Raw genomic sequence first — 25445 nt, 5'->3', positions numbered from 1 at the left:
TACATCGTTCTTAAAGTTGTTAGTAAATCTCGTTCATTATAGGGTAACACACTCCAGAACAGTTCAACGAGGACAGAACAAGGCTAAAATTAAACTACTACCTGTTAGTTCTAAACCACACATTTAGAAGATTACGTAAATGTAAACTTTTTTTTGTTTGTTTTGCATGATTATTATTGAGTTAAGGAGGGGAAGAGAAATAAGTAAAAAATAACATTTAAACACTGTTAATTTACATGTGAAATATGCAAAAGCCAAACATTGATATTATTTTGATTATATATGTTCAGATAATGTAAAATGCAAGAACCAGACGAAAACTGCGGAAAGCCTGTCAGAACAATGCAGAGGAAGTCAAGGAAATTGTTCCTATAAATAACTTAAGTAAAGTCACCAGTAATACAATTTTAATAATTAAATAATCTGAGTTCCCCTCAGAGGCCACGAGGTCACAGCCCAATGACTTTGGAAACAGCCTCATGTTAAGGATCTTGTCATATGTAATACTGTACTGTAGTACATACATGATGTGGGGGAGCCTCTGAACAACAGACTGGGTCTCTCCTAGGGGCCACTAAAGTCACAACGCATATGAGCGAACCCATTTGTTTGGGTCAGCACATATTAGCCTGTATGTATTTTTTTTGGGAGGAGGGGGTGTTAATTATTTTTTGCATAAACAGGATGGAAAAGTTCACCTCCCCAAGTCCCTCAAGTTCCTTAATGGCCGAAAGATTTACAGTAAAATATTTGAATTACATGAACGATGAAAGGAAACATTATAGTTATGCTTTGTACCATCGACGGTAGTTGGATTGCAACTACAGGCCGATGCTGTTCGAACATTACAGATCCTTTTCCAGATGTGTCGGACAGCCCCCTGTAACTCTCATTTTTTCCATTAGGAAACGACTGCCATGAATGGAAACTTTGAAATCAACTAAACGCAATTCCATTTAGACGTGTAAGCTGTAATGTAAGCGAATCAATCACTGCATTTTACTCTTTGCGTTCAGATTTGCGCAATTATGAAAGACACCGCTTGTGCCCTCCCGGTTCGGGCACCGCTGCGTTTAACGCGCTTTTATGTATATATTTAAACGTCGCTCCTGTTTTCATTTTTCTCCCCCCCCCCCCCCTCCTCTTTCGCTGATTTTTTCAGCCCTACAATGAAGGTCTTGTGTGCCACTGTCTGAGAGGAGCCACAGCAATGCCTTGGCGCTGGAGCTGGAGACGTCATGGATTCCTGAGTGTGGGCTTTGCAGGAAAGCCCTGAGTCTCCGAGATGGAGCCGCTCCAGGTTTCCATGGCAAAACGCATAAACAGGAGGAAACACTGAGGGAATCCCGTTATTTTACAGCATTGGACCATTATAAACACCCAGAGCGGTGAAGGAAGCCGCTCTTGAATCTCGAATAATCCTCAGAGCTCGGAAAAGAAGTTCAAATAGCTAGTGATTTCTATTTCAGTTCCATTCTGTTCTTGCACTTCTGAAGGAGTATTTTCGTTTTGATTACTCGGGTTTATTTTATTGTCCTTTCACAGTTTTTTCTACCTGCTATGAGGTGTAGGACAATTTTTTTTAATCGTTACATTTCGTTTATTTTTTACTTTCCAAATGTTTAGAGATTCTTGGAGATTGGCACAATACCACAACCCGAGGTCGGTGGATCAAGGTATGGAAGGCGCCTGCTGAAGTTTTGTGAATAACTGGTAATCAACGTATTTGCTTTTTTTTAACGAATTTGTTATTTTGTTAAATGAGCGTTTAAATGCTAAGAATACGATTTCTGCAGCTTTTGCTGTTAGTAGTAGTCTAAGTTATGAGTATGATAGGAATGTCTACATATTAGCAGTAGGAACTTACACAAACTTTACGTCATCGGGGGAGTCCGTTTTGCGCGTGTGAATATGAATATGACAGCAAAACGCTCACAGATGTGACACGGTAGTAATGATGTGGCCTACAGTTACTCAATTGCCTTATCACTTCGCTTAAAGACATTTAAGATTGGCGGCAGATGGTTGTTATAAACTAGCCTATTTGTGGCTATTTTGTATAAGCAGACACTTGTGGTGAAACTGTCCAAGAGGATATTTTACAGTTATGGAGGTTACAGTTATGGACTACTTTACGTGCCTTTAACACCTCCATTAAAGTAGCAGTGTGTTAATATACTTTAAAGGAGTGTGGGTGGGGTAGGTAAGGTAAGCCCTGGCTTTTATAGCCCACCGTACGTCCACTCATGAGCATCAAAACACGCGTTTGCTTACGTCTGTGATGCTGGTTCGAGATACATAATTAAAGTCGGATGAATCGGAGAGGTTGAATAATTTTTTTTCAAACAATCCATCTTAGACTGAACAGTTTTACGGAGCAAATGAGGCTTATTTATGGAGAATGCTGTCGCTTGCTGACGTCTGTCCGGCTAAAAAGAAACGCGGCAGATTCAGGTGCGCTATCCGGACAAACAGACTCAAGTAAATGATATGATGTTATTATGATATTATGTTGACACTTGAGGACATTTTGTAACCATGCTTCTATAAACAGAAAAGCTTATGAGAAAACATTGGACAAGAGGGTGAACTGGTCCTTATGCGGTTCACGTGTGTTGCACTGGATCTTGGTAATGTCACATCTTGTACTCTGACCTGCTTTTGGGTCAGGTTATTAGTCTAAATTGTGATGGCTCTACCAAGACACGCTGCCACTTGTTAACAGAACCCACACTGCAATCTGCAGTAAAGATTAACCAGTAACAAGAAATTGAATGAATCTCTGAAGACTAGTTAAAAGTTTAACGAAGTTGGTTTGAGCGATGCTGTCAAGAAGCATGCCAACCCTATAATACCGAAATAATTGTTTACGTGTTCAATATTACAAAAATTAATATATTAACATTCAGTGTGCTGTAAGAGCCGTGTTATTTGTTGAACACCCGGGGGCAGCAGCACATAGGGTCACGCCTGAGGTGAAATTACTGAATTGTTACTGAATAATTTCGTGTTCCGCATCATAACTAAAAACTATCAATAGGAGGCGCGTGTTGTTAATTTACCACCGCAGTCCGTCTAATGTATCTAATGTATGTGTACCGCCGTCTTAATAAAACAGACGCGCCCTCTAACCTAATCGTCTACAGAGGAGGGCGGAAACTGTTTGCTAGGCTGCTAGTTGCGTGTCATGTCTACATCTCTACTGTACAAGGCGCAAAGTCACTTCTACGCGTTGTTTTCAACTTCAGACGAAACATTAGTTCCAGAGGCTTGTTTGTTTTGATCGAGTAACTTTCGAACCGTTTCGGGTTTATATGGTTCAGCCTTAAAAAAAACTTGCATGTTAAGACAGATGACCTCTTTTTACGAAGATAAAGATTGCAATCAGTTGGGGCTGACTGGAGATCTCAGTCAAGTAAACTGCTCAGATGAACTGGAATTTGCTTACCTGTTTGACTATGAAACGCCTTGCAGCGATTTTTCTGCGGAAGATCCAAAAGGTTTGTCATAATAAGTACAGTAAGATGTGCGTGTGTATTACTGTGTTTGCTGATGGAATGAGAAACGGGTTATCATATGTGAAGCAACAAGCTCAGTGATAAATTTAAATTTGGCAACGGCTATGCAAAGCATTTTAATATTGCACTTTCTTAATGAAGGCATTTTATTTACATTGGCTTCTAGTGTAGTCTATAGTAAATATTAATTGTATTTACTTATACATTTACTTATAGCATGCTGTAGTAATGCAGTACAAGTTCCTCGATTCACACTGGCACCTTCACATTTTTAAGTTCAGAGACCAGGAAATACCTAGCACTATGGCCAGCTGTTCCTCTTTGCATTTACATGTTCCCCATCTGTATTTATGGGGTTGTCATATATCACATTTGGCTACATTTGATATATACAAGACCAATATCCTCCATCCTCCCATGTTTTATTATATGGTTTGAAATCCAATTATGCATGAAACGATTGCCTTATTGCTTTGTCACTAAGATACACAGAGACACCTTTTTTTTTTGCTCCTTTGACTCCTCTCTCTCTCTCTCTCTGTATCTCTCTGTCTTCTCTGTCTTTCCCTCTATCTCCCCACATGGTTTTCTGTCCCTCTCAAGATGAGACCGATCTCCCACCACATAAAGTCATCGCCCTGCCTGGCAGTCTCCCATACCCCTTGGAGGACCCATCGGTCTACTCTGAGGCCAGCTCTGAGGCGCTGTCTGGCTATGAGCAGCTGGAGGTCAGAAGCTACTTGGAGCACACCAGACCTGGCGGCCAGGCCGTGAGTCCCAGGATTGAGATCACGCCTTCACGCGAGCACTACAACCATGGTCACGACTCCCTCCATAGCCACCTTTTGAACATCAGCCCGGGACCCACGCTCACTGTGCCCGGCCTGGACGTCGGCCCCTACCGCGAGGCCTTGTGCCTCAGCCCGGCAAGCAGCAACTCGTCGGCCTCGTGTCACTCGGAAAACTACTCACCCTTTGCCTCCCCGTGCGTGTCGCCCAGCAGTGGGCAGGTGGTGGCGGGAGAGCTGTGCGTTCGCATCGAGAACATCCACACAGACTCGCCGCGCACCAGCCGTAGCACCTCACCCCGGGCCAGCCTGGCCCAGGATAGCTGCCGGGCCCGATCACCATCCCCCAGGCCCGACTCCCGCTCTGCCTCACCTCAGGGCAAACGCACCTACGACATGTACAGGAACCCCAGCCTGGTGCCTGTGGCTCGCTCACGCAGCCCCTCGCCACACCACGGCCATGACGACCTCACAGCCGCCATCCGTTACGGACCAAGCAACCTGGCAGAGGTCACGAATGGGTTTGGGCAGCCTGGTACAGTACCCACAAAAATAGTAAAAACCAACCCACAGTCCTACACTCTCTACCCAGACAACCATGATGAGAGCTACTTAGCGTCCTCCGAGCAAGACATCAAGACCAAACCCGAGCCTTTCTTCGTCATACCCTCCATTTGGTCTAAACAGTTGGTACCTGGAATCTGCAGGTAGATGCCTGCTGACCTGAATGGCTTAGCTGAAAGTCATTGATATACATGACACTCACCCTACATATCTGAATGCTGATGTGTAACCCTCAAGCCAAAAACAGATGTAAAATGACAAAAAAAACTCTAAGCCCCTCCTCCGCATACTCTTAGTCTTATGTTTTCTTATTACTTAAAATCATGAAGTAAATTATAAAATGATCAATTTTTTAAATACAATTAATACTTAAAAAAACCCCTCAACATCCATAATCCATAATCCATGCAGAACACGTGCTTTGGGGAAGGTCAGTGAATAATCTGATTGCATCTCTGCTCCCCAGCATCCCCGTGAGCTCCCTGCCCCCGTTGGAGTGGCCTCTGCCCAGCCGTACGGAGCAGTACGAGCTGCACATCGAGGTGCAGCCCAAGCCGCACCACAGGGCCCACTACGAGACCGAGGGCAGTCGTGGCGCTGTCAAAGCCCCCACCGGGGCTCACCCAGTCGTCCAGGTTGGTGTTGTGTGGTTACGTGGTTTAGCCTAAGCTTGCCTTTGGCCTGGGTTATGGAAATGTCTCTTGGTACTTCTATCCAGGCAATTGTTCCTCCGTATTAATCTGTGTATGTATGGGTGCATTGTAGAGTGCTGTAAACTTGGCGCACTGTGTCAGAAAGGGCTGCTTAGAAGTGTGTGGCAAGCTGTCGTAAAAAGTGTCAGGATGTACCTCCGAAAGGAGAGCTGGCTGTCTAGCAAATCTAGCATTGTGCACTAACATCCTGGAAACCAGAGTTTTGCCCACCTCTCCAATATCCTGACCAGGTTGTTTACCTCTTTAGGTTTGGTTCTCTCTCAGCAACAGATTACTCTCGCTCTACAGTGTAAACTGTCTTTGGGTCTTTGAGCTGAGTGGCTAGCATGCTTTTTTGCATAGGTCTCAATAGGACTTGGCAAAGCTGCCATGTATATGACTTTTAGTTTTAGTGCTCTTGACAGTCATGGAGCTGTGAGTATTTGTGAGGGGGTTAGGGGTGGTGATAGGGTACTTTGGGGAGAGGGGATTGGGGTGGTAATAGGGTACTTTGGAGAGAGGGGGTTGGGGTGGTGAATGGTTACTTTGGAGAGAGGGGGTTGGGGGAGATGATAGGGTATTTTGGGGAGAGGGGATTGGGGTGGTAATAGGGTAGTTTGGAGAGAGGGGGTTGGGGGTGGTGATAGGGTACTTTTGAGAGAGGGGTTTGGGGTGGTGATAGGGTACTTTGGAGAAAGGGGGATGGGGTGATGATAGGGTACTTTGGGGAGAGGGGGTTGGGGTGGTGATAGGGTACTTTGGGGAGAGGGGGTTGGATTGGTGATAGGGTACTTTGGGGAGAGGGGGTTGGGGTGGTGATAGGGTACTTTGGGGAGAGGGGGTTGGGGGTGGTGATAGGGTACTTTGGTGAGAGGGGGTTGGGGTGGTGATAGGGTACTTTGGGGAGAGGGGGTTGGGGTAGTGATAGGGTACTTTGGGGAGAGGGGGTTGGGGGAGATGATAGGGTACTTTGGGGAGAGGGGGTTGGGAGAGATGATAGGGTACTTTGGGGAGAGGGGATTGGGGTGGTGATAGGGTACTTTGGGGAGAGGGTGTTGGGGTGGTGATAGGGTACTTTGGCGAGACAGGTTGGGGTGGTGATAGGGTACTTTGGGGAGAGGGGGTTGGGGGTGGTGATAGGGTACTTCTGGTGGGTTTCTGTTCCTGTTTCTCTCGCTTTTACTGTGCCCACCTCCACTCTTGCTCATGGCTGGTCACCTGCTCCCATGGTGACCATGTTCTCAGATGGCCCAAGCACATGGCAGTGTTTGCTCACATAGGACACTTGCTTTCTCCTGCTTCAGAGGCAGAAGGGCAGCCCTTAAAGTGTTTTACAAGGGTATTATTCACCATTATTACTGAAACGTTGCAGGCCCTAAGTCAGCCTGCTATACTTTTTTGTGATAAATAAATAAAGATGAAATTATTCAATTATATTATGTATTGAATTCAGTTATTTATGTTGTCTTATGCCCCCTTTGCCTTTTACATTTTGACCTCCAATTTATCTCACAGTCTATCTTCACTATCTTCAGTGTATTTTATTAGACTTTACTATGATTTACTATTCATAAATTAAATATTTTTAAATGTTATTACTATTAAGTGTTTATTTGGTGTATTTGTTGAGGCCCTCCTCATTTGTGCTTGTGGGTAATTTTAGCTGCATTTTTTATGCTTTGTGGGTTTTGCACACTTCCTTTTGGTTCTTCTTGGTTTTTGTTGAGTGCTGATCTAATTTGTATAGTGTGTGTGCGTGTGCAAACAGGCACATGCATCATGTCATTGTATACACATCCTTCTCCAAACTCACATGACCAAGTCTCCTGACATTTTTATGAATCAAGTGAGAAGTGAGAAACTTATACAAATGCCATGGAGATTTCTTTGGTAGATGTAATGTACCGATGCTGAAGAATACATTCTTTAAATGAATGGCATTGTTTCTCATAATTATTATATTTGTCATGCCTGCACCTATAGTGTTCTTTATTAAAATTGGCTACATTAAAAAGAATTTTACAGAGATATCCACACACACAGAAAACTCACAAACATATTCATACCAAAAATTCTCAGTTTCCTGCAAACAATTGAGCAGTTTGTTATTATAAATCATGCTAAAATTCAAAAAGTGTACAAATAGAAAACATGCTGATATTCATAAAACGTGCCACTGAAGAAGGTGTAGGCTGATGGATGTGGTGATGAATGATTGATATTAACTTCAACAAAGTTTATAAGAGGCAAGAAACACTTTTCAGTCTAATGACTTAAGGACTGATATAGCTCTTCACTTGTTTCTTTAAAGTGATGAATCATCAAAACCTTTCTGCCATTATTTCTTCTTTTTCCATTTGGTAATACATGATTTCAACACTCGGATACATTTTGTATTATTAAGGAGGCAGAAACGAGAGATCGGATTGCATCAATGTTTTTTTTTTTTTTTAATGCAGCCGTTTTTGCACTTTTGCAATATATTAAACGATATGGAGTGATATTATTTGGTAAAGCCATCATCTCATTGCTGCTTGTGTGCTGTGTGCATAGATGTGACATGGACCCTGTTGTTTTCCACTCAAACACCCTCGTGTTTTGCATATGGAAATTCCACAGTTCTACAAAAACAAAAAAACATTAAAAATGCTCCAACTTTTTTGCCTTCTGAACATATATGTGTATAGGAAAGGAAGACTATTCAACAAACTAAGCAGAGATTCACTCAACATTGTGCAAATCAATATTTTATATTTGATTCAGAATATAGGCTATACCTTCCTCTTTGAGTCCAGCTCTCTAATGTCAAGAGGGCTGATCTAGCATAATTTACCATTGCACATTAAATCTTTATTGAGGTTGGAATGCAAGAACCTTCGTGTTGGAAACTGCCAATTCAGAGAATGGTGGTCAGGTAGTTTTCCTGAGGAGTCGTCACTAGTGATAAATGGATTTCCTGCTGACTTTAAGAGATTAAGGGAAAACAGCAAAGAGAAAACAGCTGTGGCCTCTAAAGACATCACAGGCCAGGCTGGCTAGTTTTCAAGGCTACAGGAGATGCTAATGCTCCCAGCAGTGTCTCCGTTCAGCCCTGCCAGCAGAGTGTAGGCTACATTTGTGTGCTAAACCAATAACACAGGGAAAGGAAGGTGAATTGTGCCTGACCATTTGTAAACCTGAAATCCCCTTCAGGCTCGTGTGTTGTCAAAGAGAGTATCCTGTGTACTTCTTAATGCCGTTTCTGTTTTTATTAGCTTCGAGCTGTGGTTTCTTCCTTCCTTAGCAAGTGCAGCGTTTGAACAAGAATGACAAGTCCAGGAAAGCAGCACTTCCGGTGCTATGAACATTAAGCTTATTGGGATAATATTGTAATTAATTTAGAATAAGATATTGTGATTTCATCAAACTGACAGGATTGTGGATGGTGTTTATTTTATATCCATGAGGTATTTCAAAAACAGTAATAAATTGTCAACAGACACTAATGGGTTTGTTGGTGCTCTCCTTCTGTTCATCAGCTTCATGGATACAGAGGCAAAGACCCGCTGGCCTTGCAGATCTTCATCGGGACGGCGGACGAACGGATTCTGAAGCCCCACGCCTTCTACCAGGTGCACCGCATCACGGGCAAGACGGTGACTACCACCAGTTACGAGAAGATGATCAACACCACCAAGGTTCTGGAGATGCCTCTGGAGCCAAAGAACAACATGAAAGCAGTGTAGGTCAAGTAAGACGGACCGGTGTTGAGACACCTCATTGTGGTTGTGCTGGTGACGTATGGGATGTGTCATGGGTGGAGATGGTCTGATCGTGATGTCCTATCCTAGGATCGACTGTGCTGGGATCCTGAAGCTGAGGAATGCGGACATAGAGCTGAGGAAGGGGGAGACGGACATCGGGCGCAAGAACACGCGCGTGCGTCTCGTTTTCCGTGTGCACGTTCCCCAGCCGGGAGGACAACACGTCTCCCTCCAAGTGGCGTCTCATCCTATTGAGTGCTGTGAGTGTTTATTGCATTCAGCATCACAGCAGTGAAGCCATGTTTGGTTTGGGGAGTCATTTCAAATACAGCTTTGGGCAACACGGTGGCTTGGTGGTTAGCACGTTTGTCTCTCAGCACTGGGGTCTTGGGTTCAAGTCCCTATCTGAGTGGAGTTTCCATGTTCTCCCTGTGTTTGCGTGGGTTTCCTCCGGGATCTCCGGTTTCCTCCCACAGTCCAAAAACATGGAGGTTAGGTAAATTGGCAGTCAACAAAAAATTCTCCCTGAGTGTGTGTCTGTGTCTCTATGTTCAATAAAAAGTAGTGTCTGTGTGTGTGCATGCGTGTGTGTGCTTGTATGCCCAGTGGTGGATGGTGCTTTGCCACTAGGGTCTGTCCTCTCTCCCCTTCCTGCACCCCATTCAGTCCCCCAGGGGGCTGTGGCTTCCGGTAGAGAGTACGCTGTGCGCAATTGGCTGCCGCTTCTCGCCGGTGTGTGTGTGTTTGATTGTCTGTGACTTGTACCTGTGTTAAATTGTAAAGCGCCTTGGGAATCTGGAAAGGCGCTATATAAATCGAACATTCATTCATTCATTCATTCATTCATCATTCAGCTTTGCATCAAATGCAGCTTGCTTCATCCGTATTGTAGCCTTCAGCCGTATTGTAGAATTATCATAGCGTGCTACAGTTGGAACGTGTTTTGCAGCCTGTTGTAACAGTTATTATATAATGTATCGGTTTATCACACTTCAATCATGCTCCTTCAGTCAAGCTTCTTTCTGTGTGAAGCGGTTCATGTCTTCCGTTAGTTTGAGGTGAAGAAGGTGTTAAAAGTGATGAAACAGGGCAAAGCGGGGAGTAAAACTCACAAAAATGAGATCGTTGTCCTCTGCCTTCTCACTCATGTCCAGAAAACTGGGCTCATTCCCAAAGGTGCACTGAGCACCTGGGTCAGGGATTATCAGCAGGGTGCAAACCGGAGACCCATGAAGGCAGTAGCAGTCTTGTAAATGCGGGCTGTGTTTGCACAGTGGTCCCGTGTGAGCAGCTACCAGCCACTGCATGGTGTTATTGCCTCATTGGCTCTTTCTAAAGTATTATCCACCTGACTGGCTTGGACCATAGTGAGTCCCGCACAGCTGTTCAAAGGTCGCAGGTGTTTGATTGAACTGCTTCAGCAGATGCTGAATTGGAGTGGTAAGGCGATAAGCCATAAGAAGTTGGCTCATGGTTTCAGCAGTTGGCTGAATTGATTTGCACTTGATAAAAACAAGTTGTCACACTGAGGGTTTGATTTAGCATCCTTTATTCCGTCTATGAGTTAACAAGGAGGATTATTACTTTCATTCTCTTTCCTTTGGGTGAGTTTAGAATAGCACCCTCTTTCTTTGGTCTGTTTAAAAAACAAATGAGCTAAGATTAATTAATCTCTGGTTGGTGTTGAATTAAAATTCAGTCAGATTCCAACAGCTACATATGGTCAAAAAAATGAATCGGTGAATCACAGAGGTCACTGTGAGCCCCAGCGATGGCCTGGCCTTCTTCTTCTAAAAGGCTACATACTGTTGTACTAAAAAGGACATGTGTCTATGTAATTAAACTGTGTGTTTACACTGTACCATCATATATTTATTTATCACTGTACCATCGTATATTTACCCCCCCCCCCCCCAACAGCTCAAAGGTCTGCGCACGAGCTGCCCATGGTGGAGAAACAAGACATGGAGAGTTGCTCAGTACTGGGGGGACAACAGATGATCCTCACCGGGCAAAATTTCAGTGCCGACTCCAAAGTGATTTTCACCGAGAAGACCCACGGTGAGTAGGCATGGTGCTTAAAGCAGTGCGCGGGCCATTCCAGTCCATTGGTTACTGTTGACTGTGGCCTTTCTCAGTAGATCCCTTAAAACATGAACTAGATAGTGCAGTGAATTATTACTACTGTTGTTGTTACCTCTCTGCCTCTCCTGAGAAGGCAGTGACCCTGTAAAACCCCTGTCCAAAAATAATCGACATGCCGCTAATGTGATTAGACATTTCCAAATGTGATCAAGAGGTTTTTGATTGCCCACCTGAAGCACTCCTGCTGATGAAGGGCCCTGCCTGCACACAGGTGAGGTCTTTCAAAGACTGACGCCTATTCTGAAGGTCTATAAGAACAGCCGATGTGACGTAGCAGAAACCACAGGCAGCAGCTCTGGCATACCTTAGATAGAGCGAGGATTAGTGAACACAGGCTGAGGTCCAAGCCCCCGCACCAGCCTGGAGGTCTGCTATTTGAATCATGACCTTTCCTAATCTGTCCCGCTGGCAAATTTGCATGACATTTAGATCTCTGATATGGCGCGTTGTTATCCTTTTGTTCAAAGCCGCCACAGCCCTCATCGGATCCTTGCCCACGCCAGTCACGTTCACGGGCCTTTTAGCTGTTTATGAGCACTCAGAGAATAATACGTGTACTTTAAAGAAGTGGTGCTGTCATGCCTCGTGACATGTTGTCATCACATGTGGGCTGAAAGCTGAACGATGGGGCTTGGTGTCTGCAGGTGCCATTGTTGTGTGGGAAGCGTTGGTCTTTCATGCATGACGTACACCGGCTGCAAAGTGCACTCTGGGAGAAGCAGATGGCTCTTTACGTTTACCACTGGTGAACGTTTGACAAATTGCGATGGCTCAAAACATGTGGTCAGTGGCAGCTCTGTTCTTAGACATAAACATAACACGCCCAGGTGAGTGCATCATGACTGACATCAGTGCACTTGATGTGTGAGGAGTATGAAGTGAAGACCATACAGTGAAGTCTCTGTTATTGTTTGTCAGCGCTTGTGTGCCAACTCCCGAGTTGTTTGCTTTCTTCCGAAAATTCCAACGTTTTGCAGCCCGGTGTATCCAGGGTGTGTTGTGTAGTTTCTGTTTGTTGTCTGGTTTATGTCTACATTTTGTTTATGGTTCTCCATGGTGTCTGAAGTCTTGGCAGGATGCAGGTCTATGGTAAGGTGCTTAGTCTGTCAGTATATAGCTGTGAGTCATAGAATCCAGGGACCTCCTGTTCTAAACAAGGGCAGCTTTTAGACATTTTAGACATGAACTCTCCATGGTCTGCTTCTAACTCACTCTAAGTAACTCTCTCTCTCTTTCTCTCTCTCTTTCTCTGTCTCTTTCTCTCCTATTAGTATGGTCTTCACTTGTTCACTTAGACTTAAAAAAAAATACTGTTTTTTAATTTATTGGGGAATCCCTACAGCATACCTTTGCTCTGCAGTAATGGATCATTTTGTGATAATCTGAAACGAGAGATCGTCTTTGTTTTGGAGGGTTTCTTCGTATGAGTTCTGGAGCAGTCAGCTTCTGAAATCCCTCTGAATGTGAGACAGCTGCTTCTGGCCAGGGCTTGTTTGGCTCCCGTTGGTGTTGCCGTGCACAGGGACCCAGGGAACATGCTGAGCTGGGCCTCCACCCTCCACCCCTCCTCCCCTCCACCCTGAACTGTGTAAAGGGGGGCAGGGGCGGAGAGGGGAGGGGCGAGGGTTCCTGCTGGGGGGCTTTGAAGAGAACCCAACCAAACAGGCGGCAGGGAAACAGCGCTAATCAGCGGCGTTGGTGAGATGGAGCAGCTTTATGATAAAACGATGGTGAGATCTGTCACGCTTGGACTCCCCCCCACTCTCCTGCTGATTCATCTGAGCCATGTGTGCCTTACTTTCTACCAGAGCAGGGGTTTCCCACCAACAATACATGAAAAAATCTTTATTGCATAATATTGTGCTCGGTTTGAAGAGATACGTTGTACCATTTTTATACATCATATATATATATCAAATCAAATCAAATCAAAGTTTATTTGTATAGCGCTTTTCACAACACATGTTGTCACAAAGCGCTTTACAGGATTTAAAAGGTTAACAATACTATGGGTCCAGAACCCATACAATATATATATATTGAGGTGCATCAGACATGCTGGAGGAAGCAGTTGTGACTGGTGATATTATCTAATTTCAATTCCTCTTATTTGGGATGTGGACGTTGGGTGAATCGTGGTGTAAGAAGTCCATAAGCTGCATGAATGACACAAATACAAAGACAATTTATTTTTCACTGTTCACCTTTCATTGAAATGATCAGAACTCCAACTCATTATGTATTAAGAACAGTATATGCTAGTGTGTATTTTTGGGAAAAGGAATCCCTCAAACCTGGACTACATGTACAGACCTGTTGGATAAACCTGTATTTCCCCAAGTGTTGTAAATGTATCTGATGTAAGACTCATGTCTGTCACACAGCATAGCATTACATTGTTTGAAACAACCACTAGACAATACGATTAATGATAACACATGATGGTGACATCAACATAAAAATAATAATAATAATCCCTAAACTTTAATTATATCTCTTAATTTTAGATGGACAGCAAATTTGGGAGTTGGAGGCCACAGTTGACAAAGACAAAAGTCAGGCAGTAAGTATTGTGATTGGATAACGCCTGCCACCAACATCGTGATTGGATAACGCCTGCCACCCACATCGTGATTGGATAACGCCTGCCGCCAACATGGCATGAAATCTCCTTCACTGATTCATGCCTGGCCCTTAGTTAATGTTTGGCTTTACATTTGAATATCACTGAAAGAGACATGAGTGGGTGTATCATATGAAACAAAAGATCTTTCATATTAGTCACTGTGCAGTGAGCTCATAGTCACTTTTTCATGTTGTCCTACGGCAGCCTGTGTGAGATGAACCCTCTGAATGTGCAGATTGTTTTCTAAACATGTGCTTTGAGTCACAAACCTAAAAACATGGGCAGAAAACCATCACTGAAAAGGAGTAGAACATCTATCATACAATAGTGTTGTTTTTTGGGGGGGCTGGAGAGGGAAACACGAGTCGCATTGTGTTCATGTTCAGAAAACGAACTGCAGTTTTGCACGTGACAGCAGGTCAACAGCTAGAATCAGTCTGGGCTTCCCTGGGCACCTTAGAGGACTAATGAGAGTGAACTGTGTTGGTCAGAGCATGCTGTTCATCGAGGTGCCTCCCTACCGAGACCCGTCCATCTCCCATCCAGCCAAGGTCAATTTCTACGTGATCAATGGGAAAAGGAAGCGAAGTCAACCTCAGCACTTCACCTACAAGCCTCTGGCAGGTAAAGGTACATGTTCCGTCCCATGAGAGCTTCACTGGTGATGCACGATCTGGACTGGGGAAATTCCCACAGCATGCACGGCAATTGGAATGTAGCTGGATCAGCCGTGGGCGGACGTGATTGGATCGCGGGCACATGTAAACATAATCAAACCCAATGCCTTGGTGTAGCTAGTGCTACACTACAATGAGCTAGTTACTGTAGCTCAGCAGGCAGCACTAAAAAAAACCTGCACCTGTCATGCTATGTTAGTTTTGTTAGGTTGAGTTTGTTTCACGTAGGCAACGTCCACACATTTGATGAGACCTGATTACTCATTATTCAAATATCAGTAGCCACATATAGATTACATGGTAATGCAACATGTAAATGAAGATATAGTTGAATGTTAACATCGATTATAATAAAGGCCTTGAATATCTAATCACTCAATAGTCAAATGTAGGTTAATAATTGCTAATTCCTTGCTTTTCTTAAAGCGACTTTTAAAAAATTGCTTTTATTTTTTGTTTTTTTTTGTCTTGTTTTGCATCCTGCAGTTCCCTCTATAAAAACAGAACCAGTGGATGAATATGAGTCCAGACAAATGGGCTATGCCATGTCACAGCTCCTGGGTGTCTCGGTGCCTTCCTACTACCAGCATAATCCACGCGCAGTGCTCAGCCCAGACAGCGGCCTGCTCCCCAGCCTGCCTTCCTGCCAGCATCCGCGGCCGTGCCTCTCCCCTCCCGACCCGGGTTTCCAGCAGCACGGCCCCGCGATCGGTTACTCCCACGCCGAGAAGAACCTGGGACGCAGCCCCTACCCAGCAACGGGGCTCAGCATGATGCCGGACGCCCATCGCTCCGTTCTGGTCCACACAGGCTCCCCTGCCCAGTACGCCTCAGTCCAACACCCCTCCATCATCCAGTTCTCCCCCAACCACCACCTGTTGCGAGGGGGTGAGCCCCCAGCCCCACCGCCACCGGAGCACCAGCACATCATCTACTGTGAGGGCTACAGCCAGCCGGGGACCCAAGCGGCGGCCAGCCGCTCCCCCCCGCCCGGCCAAGCTCCCAACCCCCAGCATTACTCCACCGTAATCCACCAGCAGCCCTATGTGCAGAGGCCCCCCAAGGACAGGTCCCCCACCGGCCCGCCAGACCCCCAGAGGTGCTCCCCTGCTGGGGAGCAGCGAGCCGCCCTCCCCGGCCGAGTCACAGTCAAGCAGGAGAACCTGGATCAGGCCTACCTGGACGATGGTGGGTGAAAATGTCTCATTGTCTCTTGTCTCGTCTTTCAGTGTTTCCTGTTCTACTCAGATCTGCTGTTCAGCAGTTAACTGAAACTTAACATTTAACAGATGCTCTTTTCTGTGACATAGAAAAGTGCTTTAGTCGTCTCCTTAGAAGAATAGCCTCTAACGTACTGTGCAAATACACCATTAATTCACTGCTGGAAAGGAGAGACTGTGGAAACCTAAACTGAAATTTACAGCATTACTTTACACTTACATTCTAGGATGTATTGTGAGCAATCACAACACATAACGTTGTGTTTTGCCCTCTCCTAAAGCTCAGGACATCTTCTGGCACGTTCCGTTTGCCAGCGCTGATCGTCCAGATCATGTCAACTAAAGATTTGAGAGTAAACACATTGCGCTCACCTGCTTACATCATAAGTGGCATTTGTATTCTGTAACATAAAGAGAAACTTTTCCTTCTTTTACACCGGGGAGGTCTGCTGTGGTGATCCCAGCATGTTGTCATATTGCCTGCCTTTCTGTGGCCTTATTTGACCATGTAAGCAGGCTTATAATCAACTAAATGCAACCTAGTTCAAGTCTGCATGATCTTATTGGCTGCATTAGTTATGCAAATTCAAATAAGCTCATTTTATTTCTGTAAAATTTTTTGCTTTTACCTTTTCCAACAGTAACATTTTCAAACATCCATGTTTATGAAGCCGTTGTTTAAAAACTTATTAATTAAATGTGTCAGTTGAGCATTACCAATATGTACAAAAGAAACTTGAACCCACAAGTAACAGCAGATAAATCTTTTCAATAACACATGGGCCTTGGAGTGCTACTGCTATGACAAGAAGCCACAATGTGGAATGTTTTGCTGTCATAAAGATTGGCCAATGTCACGTTTTATGCGCTGAAACAATAGCAGGAAGCCGCTTGTCAAGTCTGTCTCCTCTTCTATCAGTCGGGTTCTGCTCTTTCACTTGACAGTTTCACACATTACACACATACATATCGGCCCCAAGGATTCATGCTAAGACAGACACGCCCTCTCTGACAAACGGAATATCAGGAACGATGAAGGTGATGAAGGTGATGAATGCTTAAGACCATTTCAGCACAATAACTTTCATCTCTCCTATGTGTGGCTTAGTTCATTAGAAGGGCAGGTGGATTTGGACTGCGTTGGTTAGATTGGTCATGCATGGATGGGTAATATAATATTTAAATCATTAATAATAATTTCATCATTTTATGTCAAGTGTGTATGTGACGGCGCCAATCTCAGGGTCTCCAACGGCTCACTCTCATGGCCAAACTGTGTCCCAGCATCCAGCCTTTAAAGTTCTTGAGTATTTGTAGACCAATTGGATTGAGATAGAGCAGTAAAACATTTCATTTGGTGTTTGGCCCATTGTGAACGTTGGGGAGTAAGAGTTCTCTCAGACCATAATGGAATTACATCAAACTGTATTTAAACCAAACATAAACATCTTTTTGGGTACCCATGATTTGAAGTGGTTGACATACCATCTTGGGGACCCAAAAAGAAAAAAAAATGAAGAAAAAATGCTGAGGGCCTTTTACATATGTTGACACTGTTATGATGTACAAAACAAGTTCCATGGCAACCATTGTCAAACAGTGGAACAGGCTGTCTGGGAGGAAAGCCTCCATGTTTGTTATACTTGGCTAGTGTTTCCCTTACGGCCCCCGGTTCTGTGGGGGGGCCCCGTGGGAGGGGGTCTCCTTTTTCCAGTGGCCATGCTCCTGCCCATCTGGCACGACTCCTTACACAGCTGCTGTGCTCCTCCGGAGACCCGGCGATCTACACACGATAGGGGACTGGGCGTGGGCCTCGCGAACAGCAGCGGGGGTCGGGGCAGACGGAAAAAATGAATCCAATGAACAAAAAAAAATAAAAAGAGGGTGAATGGAATTTTTAGATCCCTGGGTAAACAGCAGTGGAGACGGCATTGCCACATTACATGTGTGTTACCGTGACTACCCCCGGCCTGTTGATGCTGTCGTTATGAACTGCTTAGATGGCTCCTGTCAGGCACTGCCGATGGCAATGAGGTGCATGTGCCCCTGCCCCCCCCAGTGGATCTGGTTGCACTATTAGACTTGCACCACTGTGGAAATGTCCCTAAATCCAGAAAGAGGGGAATTCCTGTGACAGGTAGTTGTAGAAGGGTGTCTGAACTGTGTTGAGTGTTGAGAAGCTCTTCCCCACACACATCACAGATGCTCACCATCATCAGCGTGGGGGTGGCCTGTGCGCAGGAAGGACGATAACTGAAAAAAAGTCCCATGTGTCTGTCAAGGGCCAAGGTGTCAAGGTATAGCTCCGCCCACAAACATCTCAGTTTTGATGTCGCCCCGGGGCCCCACACACATAAACTTTTCATTTGAGTCAGACAGGGTCCCTTTCTCATTGCTCAGTTTGTTAGTGGTTTTGCTTAGAGACGTGAGGGTTTCTGTGGTCGCATCTGATATGCTTTTTCTGCAGAAGCTGTGCTGTTACCCTTTTCACTTTGAGCAAGCTCAGATGTATCGCAAAAGGGAGATTCACCCAGCCACATAGCTGCTTTAATCTGCCCTTTTCTGTAAAACTGTAAAAACCCATTTCTTCCTAGCTAGTCAATAAAGGCTCTTGGCCCTGCAAAAACTTTTTGCAGTTATTATAACTGATGTTTTCTTCTTGTTTCATCGACCTTTAGTTGTAACACGAACAAAACCTGTCCTGGATATAGTTACAGGGAGCATTAAATTACCCTCTCTCCTTGTGCTAAAAGGTATCCACCCCTCACAGGTGTCCAGACTGCACTCTAACCTCTGAGCCAACACAGAGGTGAAGTTCTTCCAGTTGAAGGGTGGGATTTGGTAGATAGCGCACGTAGGCTGTGCTCATTAGTCACAGGTCACTTGCATCCTTTTTCAGACTGTGATTTGTGCTTGTACTCTAATAAGACTAACAGTTGATCACACAGACAACCGCCATGATCACAGAGTGAGTTTTGCAAGGCTTATCTGTAAATGCCTGGAATGCAGTGTGACACGTCGTACTGAAACGGCCACGCTGAGACCAGCGCTGTGTTACTACACAAGACTTCCACCTGATGCCTCAACTTTCTCTCTCTGGTCTCCAGGGCTGGTTGCTGGGGAAGAACGCCCCAGCTGGCCAGGCGTGTGGTTTCACTTCTTCCTGTCTAAATCTGCGGCTTCTCTGTGACTATATTGTGCACGCAGGGCCAGCCAGACCAATAGTGTGTAGCAGCCAGAGCCAGACGGGCCACGACATTATTCACACCCGCTTCTGCATGCTGGTTATCGCTGGTCTGGCCCTCTCGGCGTTTGACAAGCGCATATAGGTGGAGATGGACCTCCAGCTGAACCCTCACTGTTCACGCATGTTGGGGGCAAGATAGGGGCATGGTGGGGACATGGTTGGGGGCATGTTGGGGTCAAGATGGGGACATGGTGGGGGCATGTTGGGGGCATGTTGGATGAGTGTGCTGCTGTGCACCATCCTGCTCCTCACCTTCACTAAACATCTGCTCCAGGTCTTCAGCCAGACACTCACCTACTTTACGAGCCAGCCTCGCACTGCCCAGAGCGGCCCAGTGCGGCCCAGAGCGGCCCAGAGTGGCCCAGCTCGTCACGCCGCTGCCTCTGGCCCCTCTGTGTCATGCGTTGGGTCACCTGTGTTCCCCAGATGACTGTCCACTCCCAGCACACTTTACAGGGCCTTGGTCACACAGCAGCATGTGTGAACCAGGACTAACGCGGGAGCCAGCCTTCATGTTTAGATGATCCATCCTTGGGATTCTGCATGTGCAAGGCATTGTGGGGAAAAAAAAACAGTTGCTGCCCATAACGAACGAGGCAACCGCATATTCTCAGTAAATATGGTAATCAACGCGGGAGGTGTCTTATGCAGAATAAAGTGCTGCAAGATACTGTGGTATTTATACCTCGGGAACATTTTCATTACTTACTTTCACTCTGTGTGTAGTTTCATATTTGCTCTCAGCATTGTTAAATGCCAGAACACAGCGGAGTTAAACATTTTCGGTCTTCATATATTCCCAATATCCCACAGTAATGTTGGAAAAATCTTTTCAGGATTTACCCTTTTCTTTCACACTATCTGTAAACTGGTTAGTTTAGTTTAGTCTTCTTCCTCAAAATCCAGGACATTTGCTAGGCTCTTAAAACACTTAAGAGTGCATAACTGGATGTATAGCTTTACAATAAAGCTATACATTTTCAGTTTGTCATTAATCCCTGCTAGTGAGGTTCTGCAGAATGGAGAAGACTTCTGTTCCTTCTGCTATATCTTGACCACACATGTCTTGTCCTTCTAGTATATATTCACCACACATTTTCCTGTTCACACAACCTTCAGCCTGTGCAGGTTAAAGCATTAAAGGGAAAGTAGCAGAATTCTGAGACCTGCTCAAAAAATGTTTTCACTTTTACTCGATTTAAATTCGATAGGTCAAGAGAATGTTGCAGTTTTCCATTGTGGTATCATGTTTACTACTATGTATATGTGGCATTGAATATGATTTACTGTGTTCATTACTTCATTTGTGCTGAATTCCAGAATAGTTTATTAAGCATATGGCCCCTACAAATAGTTGTCAGATCTACTAAATAGGAGTCTTCATTGTTCTATCATCCAAAAATTATTTACATTTCTCATAAATTGTTTAGGTGACCCTCCAGCCAGCAGTCATTATGCAACTTCTACGGTAATGCAATAGCAGCGCAACTTTCTTACATTGGAAATAGGAAGTGATGACAGTTGTTTGTTATGCCAGTGTACTGCACCCCACTCCAACACACCTAGTCACCCCCACACCCCACACCCCAGCCCCAACACGGCCCGTCTTATATTTCAGCATTGTGGGGGCAGGGCACAGTGAGAGCTTCCTGCCATGAGGTGGTCCACACTGATAAAGGCACTGAGAGGATTTGGCCTATCAGACTGGACAACACACACTTCGTCCTGCGTATTCATTCACGCTGAGGATACTTCATCTCAGCTTTTGGGAGGGCATAGCGTAGTTCTGTGTCAGCTCGCCACTACTGGGGTCTCCGTGATTTGGGGCCCACGCTGACTGTGGTTCAGTGGCACTTGGCACTGTGTCTCTTTTCCCTAGTTGCATTTATGTGCTGTTGATTGGTCAGAGACATATACATATATACAGTTGCTTTTTAAAATGAAATGAGTGCTGTAGTGCAGACTTGTTCAGAGTGCTGTAGTGTAGACCTGTTCAGAGTGCTGTAGTGCAGACCTGTTCAGAGTGTTGTAGTGCAGACCTGTTCAAAGTGCTGTAGTGCAGACCTGTTCAGAGTGTTGTAGTGCAGACCTGTTCAAAGTGCTGAAGTGTAGACCTGTTCAGAGTGTTGTAGTGCAGACCTGTTCAAAGTGCTGAAGTGTAGACCTGTTCAGAGTGTTGTAGTGCAGACCTGTTCAGAGTGTTGTAGTGCAGACCTGTTCAAAGTGCTGTAGTGCAGACCTGTTCAGAGTGTTGTAGTGCAGACCTGTTCAGAGTGTTGTAGTGCAGACCTGTTCAAAGTGCTGTAGTGCAGACCTGTTCAGAGTGTTGTAGTGCAGACCTGTTCAAAGTACTGTAGTGCAGACCTGTTCAGAGTGTTGTAGTGCAGACCTGTTCAGAGTGTTGTAGTGCAGACCTGTTCAAAGTGCTGTAGTGCAGACCTGTTCAGAGTCTTGTAGTGCAGACCTGTTCAGAGTGTTGTAGTGCAGAACTGTTCAGAGTGCTGTAGTGCAGACCTGTTCAGAGTGTTGTAGTGCAGACCTGTTCAAAGTGCTGTAGTGCAGACCTGTTCAGAGTGTTGTAGTGCAGACCTGTTCAGAGTGCTGTAGTGCAGACCTGTTCAGAGTGTTGTAGTGCAGACCTGTTCAGAGTGCTGTAGTGCAGACCTGTTCAGAGTGCTGTAGTGCAGACCTGTTCAAAGTGCTGTAAAGTCAACAAACCCTGCATGCATCACTGCATTTACAACGTGTAAAAGTTTAACAGGATTTTCAGGTGTAATGACGGTGGCATGTGCTGATTCTTGTATCAGACATTTATTAATAGTCATTTATTAGCTTTTGATTGACTGACAAAAAGATTTCCATTGTTATCTTTCCAAAGACTTCGAAAGACAAAAAATCCTTCCTTGTTTATTACTATTGTACATTAATTTTTTTTTAACAAAATGATGATAAAAACACAATATGTAGTTACAACTTTGTTGACTTAGGCCTACTGAGATGTATTTTTGTCATCCGTCATCTGTATTTGGTTGAGATCAAAATGGAATTCAGATGTTGTAAATTCCCAGATTACAGAATTTGACAAAGCTCTGAGCTTGCAACAATTATCTAAAGTCAGAAATTCAGAACTTCTCAGAGCAGAGCTTCTCAAAGCTTCTCAGGTGGTGGTTAACAATCCACTGTGTATCATCAGTATGCAAAACCACCTTGCACACTTTGCTGCTATTCTTAGCATGTGAAGCCCATAAAAGTTTCCATTTGTGTCCCCCAAGTTAGTGAAGGAAAGCAAACGCTCACTGACAGCCTTCACAGAGTATATAAGACAAGGTACAGTTGTAAAAGCTGCACCGTGCACTCTAGTGGTCAGCTTGTGTTAATGCAGTTTGGTCTGTGCATTTTAAAGGGCCCATATATTTTTTGCTTTAATTTTATATTTGATGTCCACTTTTGTATGAGTTTATGTCCCAAAGCTGTAATGATTAGTTTTTATATGGCCATTCCCCAACTTTAGACTTAGACTGTTTCTGTTACTGTGGCTTTACAGTAAGACCGATATCGATATAGAAGATATAAGAATGAGCTTTTTTCTGATTGATGTACTGTATTATGCCTCATTCAAAAAGTACTCATAGCTAAAACACACCTGAGAATTACAATGTAAGAGGGCGGGGCTAAACTGATGTAGACATAATAGGCAGAAATATTTTTTAATTATTTTAAAATGGGCTTACATTCCATATATGGATTGGTGGCGTGAACAGTAATTTGTTTATTTTAATTTCCTTTACTGCGCAGCAAGTATTAATTAAAGCTTCTAACCTGCATCTCCTGAGCATGAACTTGACACCACGGTGCCCTAAATCAAGGGATGGTTCTTCGACATGTTCTAAATAACCCACTCTTCTCCCTCTCTGTGTCCTGTAGTTAATGAGATCATAAGGAAGGACCTGACAGCAGTGCAGTGCCGGGGGCAGACATAAAGACCCGCAGCAGCGGGACAACAACAGGACTTCTTCCTGCTCTGTGGGAACTGTTCTCCTTTCTGCTATTTCAGTCTTTTTTACCTCTTTTCTGACTTTCTGATACCAAGTCGATTGCGCTTCATTGCTAGTTCAACCAAATGTCTGCAACAACTTCATTGTAATTCCAATATGTGGCCACTTGTGAGATGTGGCCAGAGTTGAGCTCAAATGCCGTAGTGTAAATGACATATAAATGCGAGGCCTTACCATACCTTAGATTGGAATAAAATCACATTCCTTTTGCTCCTCTGTAATTTCATATTTCAGTGCATCTCAGCTTTACTATCTGTTTAATATGTCTAGAAGAGTTCATTCATTCTGTATGGATTGCATCTAAATAACTGGTCTGTGTCACTCCCAAAAGACATTGCATATAAGTCTGTATAAGTACAGTTTAAGATACAAATGAACCACACATTCCTGCAAAAAAATAAGACCAAGATTACACCCAGGATTACACCCAGGATTATGCCCAGGATTACACCCAGGATTACGTTCTCTTTTAATTGCATGCATTTAACTGTGCTGTAAATGTCCATAAAGGGAATCCTTCAGTATGCACTTATTTCCAGTGAATTATATTTACTTGTGTACATACATTCTCTACCAATCTATATTTTTGATATTTTTACAACGTGTATATTCAATTTGTTAACATCACACATTGTAGACAGTACAGATAAGACAAAATGCAGACAAGCCACAAAAAAGTTGTTTAATTTTTCCTCTATACTCTAAATAATTCAACAGGTGTCATTACTTCAGTCTAGGAGCCTTTAGCTATTAAAGTTTCCAAAAGTGTGTCATATTCTTGGAGTGATGCAGAGGTTAGGGTTCTAATCCTCACCCTAGAGCCTGACAGTGTTTGCACTATATTCAGGTCCTGGTTTAACTCGTGCTTCAGTGCACTAAGCACTTAGCTTCATGTAGCCTGGCTGGTGCTTTGAATCTGCACCTCTTACTGACACGTATACATCTGTACTAGTTACGTTCATCTTTATTCGAGAAAAATGCAAGATGTGCACTTCAAGGTTCTTTGTTGTAATTGATTTGGTGCTTTGTGCTTTTTGGTTATTGTTTTTACTAACTAATAATAAGGATATTGTGTTTCATCTCACAGTGGGTTTTTACCATAATAGATATGCTGAGCATATGATGGTTATTCAACATTCAGGCTATGTGGAAATATGCTGATGTCCTGCAAGTGCAGTATGCTCTTTTTCACATGAATGAGCTAACCAAAGAATTTAAAGCTTTGTCGAATGTCTTTCAAAGCCAAAATGAGAAACACACATGCAGTTAAGGTGAGAGGAATCTAATGGTGTGTGGTTATTATTTTTGGTTGAATTATCTTTATTATGGCTTTTTTCTTTGCTCACAGGTGTTCCATGCGTTTTGTTAAGACATGAGCTAATAAAAGGCTTTTGGATCGTTTTTTATGTAATAAAGGAGCCAGCTCTCTTAACCTCATAACCAAACCCCTGAATGTAAACTGATTTCTACTGTAAATATATATATTGCTAAAATATGTATAAAATATTTGTTACCTTTTAAAATTTAGACTGCCAGTCAGAAGTAGAGAAAAAATATTTTTATGAACTGAATCAGTTTTTTTGTTTGCTTTTTTTTTTTTACTATTTACTGTCATGTAACCAAGGCTACAATGTCAATGATTGCCAAAGATAACGAACTATATCTTTTTTAACTTCTTGTACATGCTAGTTTGACCTAATCTTGCCTTGCAATGAATGCTTCAGGGTTGATGCTTCTCAAAAACATGAGCAATAAATATGAGTGAAGAATAGTTCTGTTTGTAAGTGAATCAATAAGTGCAGTGTGAATGCCTGCAATTAGAAATCAGTACATTTAGTCTGGAAAGCAAGAACCTGGATTTTGAGGCCTTTGGTATATAAATGAAATATTTGATTGAAGAAAAAAAATCCCCCAACTTTCTAGATCGTCCACAGCTGAGAACGCTGAGAAATAAGAAGGCACTTTGTGGCGTTGCCTTGGTAGCTAGGCACTGGTTTGGCTCTGAAACCGGAGAGTACAGCTGAATGAATCCACTGTTGGGCATGTCTATGACATCACTCGCTGTGAGTAGCAAATGGGTAAATGAAGACAACTATAGGTTTCCACAGTACATGGGCTTTTTATTATGGTTTAATTATTAAAGTATGCTATGAGTCATTTGGCCTTTATT

General features: G+C 43.9%; 1 protein-coding gene across 3 annotated transcripts; it reads left to right on the top strand.

Moving 5' to 3' along the window:
- The first annotated feature begins 1274 nt into the window (after positions 1–1274).
- Positions 1275–25059, top strand: nfatc2a (nuclear factor of activated T cells 2a). Of its 3 annotated transcripts, none has more exons than XM_076983877.1 (10): positions 1275–1676; positions 4122–5013; positions 5337–5505; positions 9081–9283; positions 9393–9565; positions 11226–11366; positions 13958–14013; positions 14568–14706; positions 15240–15941; positions 23145–25059. In XM_076983877.1, the coding sequence occupies exons 1-10, from the start codon at positions 1619–1621 to the stop codon at positions 23198–23200; spliced, it is 2589 nt and encodes an 862-aa protein (XP_076839992.1). In that variant the 5' UTR covers positions 1275–1618; the 3' UTR covers positions 23201–25059. The 3 variants fall into 3 exon arrangements, with proteins under 3 accessions (XP_076839992.1, XP_076839990.1, XP_076839991.1); XM_076983875.1 differs by lacking the exon at positions 1275–1676 and adding an exon at positions 1754–3500 and having other exon boundaries at positions 23145–25058; XM_076983876.1 differs by lacking the exon at positions 1275–1676 and adding an exon at positions 1759–3500 and having other exon boundaries at positions 14568–14700; positions 23145–25058.
- Positions 25060–25445: the final 386 nt, after the last annotated feature.

This window comes from Brachyhypopomus gauderio, chromosome 21 (assembly GCF_052324685.1).
Source record: "Brachyhypopomus gauderio isolate BG-103 chromosome 21, BGAUD_0.2, whole genome shotgun sequence".
NCBI lineage: Eukaryota > Metazoa > Chordata > Actinopteri > Gymnotiformes > Hypopomidae > Brachyhypopomus > Brachyhypopomus gauderio.
This window is presented reverse-complemented; position numbering and strand designations above follow the sequence as displayed.

Coding starts and splice junctions, on each gene's coding strand:
- nfatc2a (XM_076983875.1), top strand. CDS start 3,341: ATGTTAAGACAGATGACCTCTTTTTACGAAGATAAAGATTGCAATCAG. Junction 5,014..5,336: donor TTGGTACCTGGAATCTGCAG/GTAGATGCCTGC, acceptor TCTGCTCCCCAG/CATCCCCGTGAGCTCCCTGC. Junction 11,367..13,957: donor TTTCACCGAGAAGACCCACG/GTGAGTAGGCAT, acceptor TCTTAATTTTAG/ATGGACAGCAAATTTGGGAG.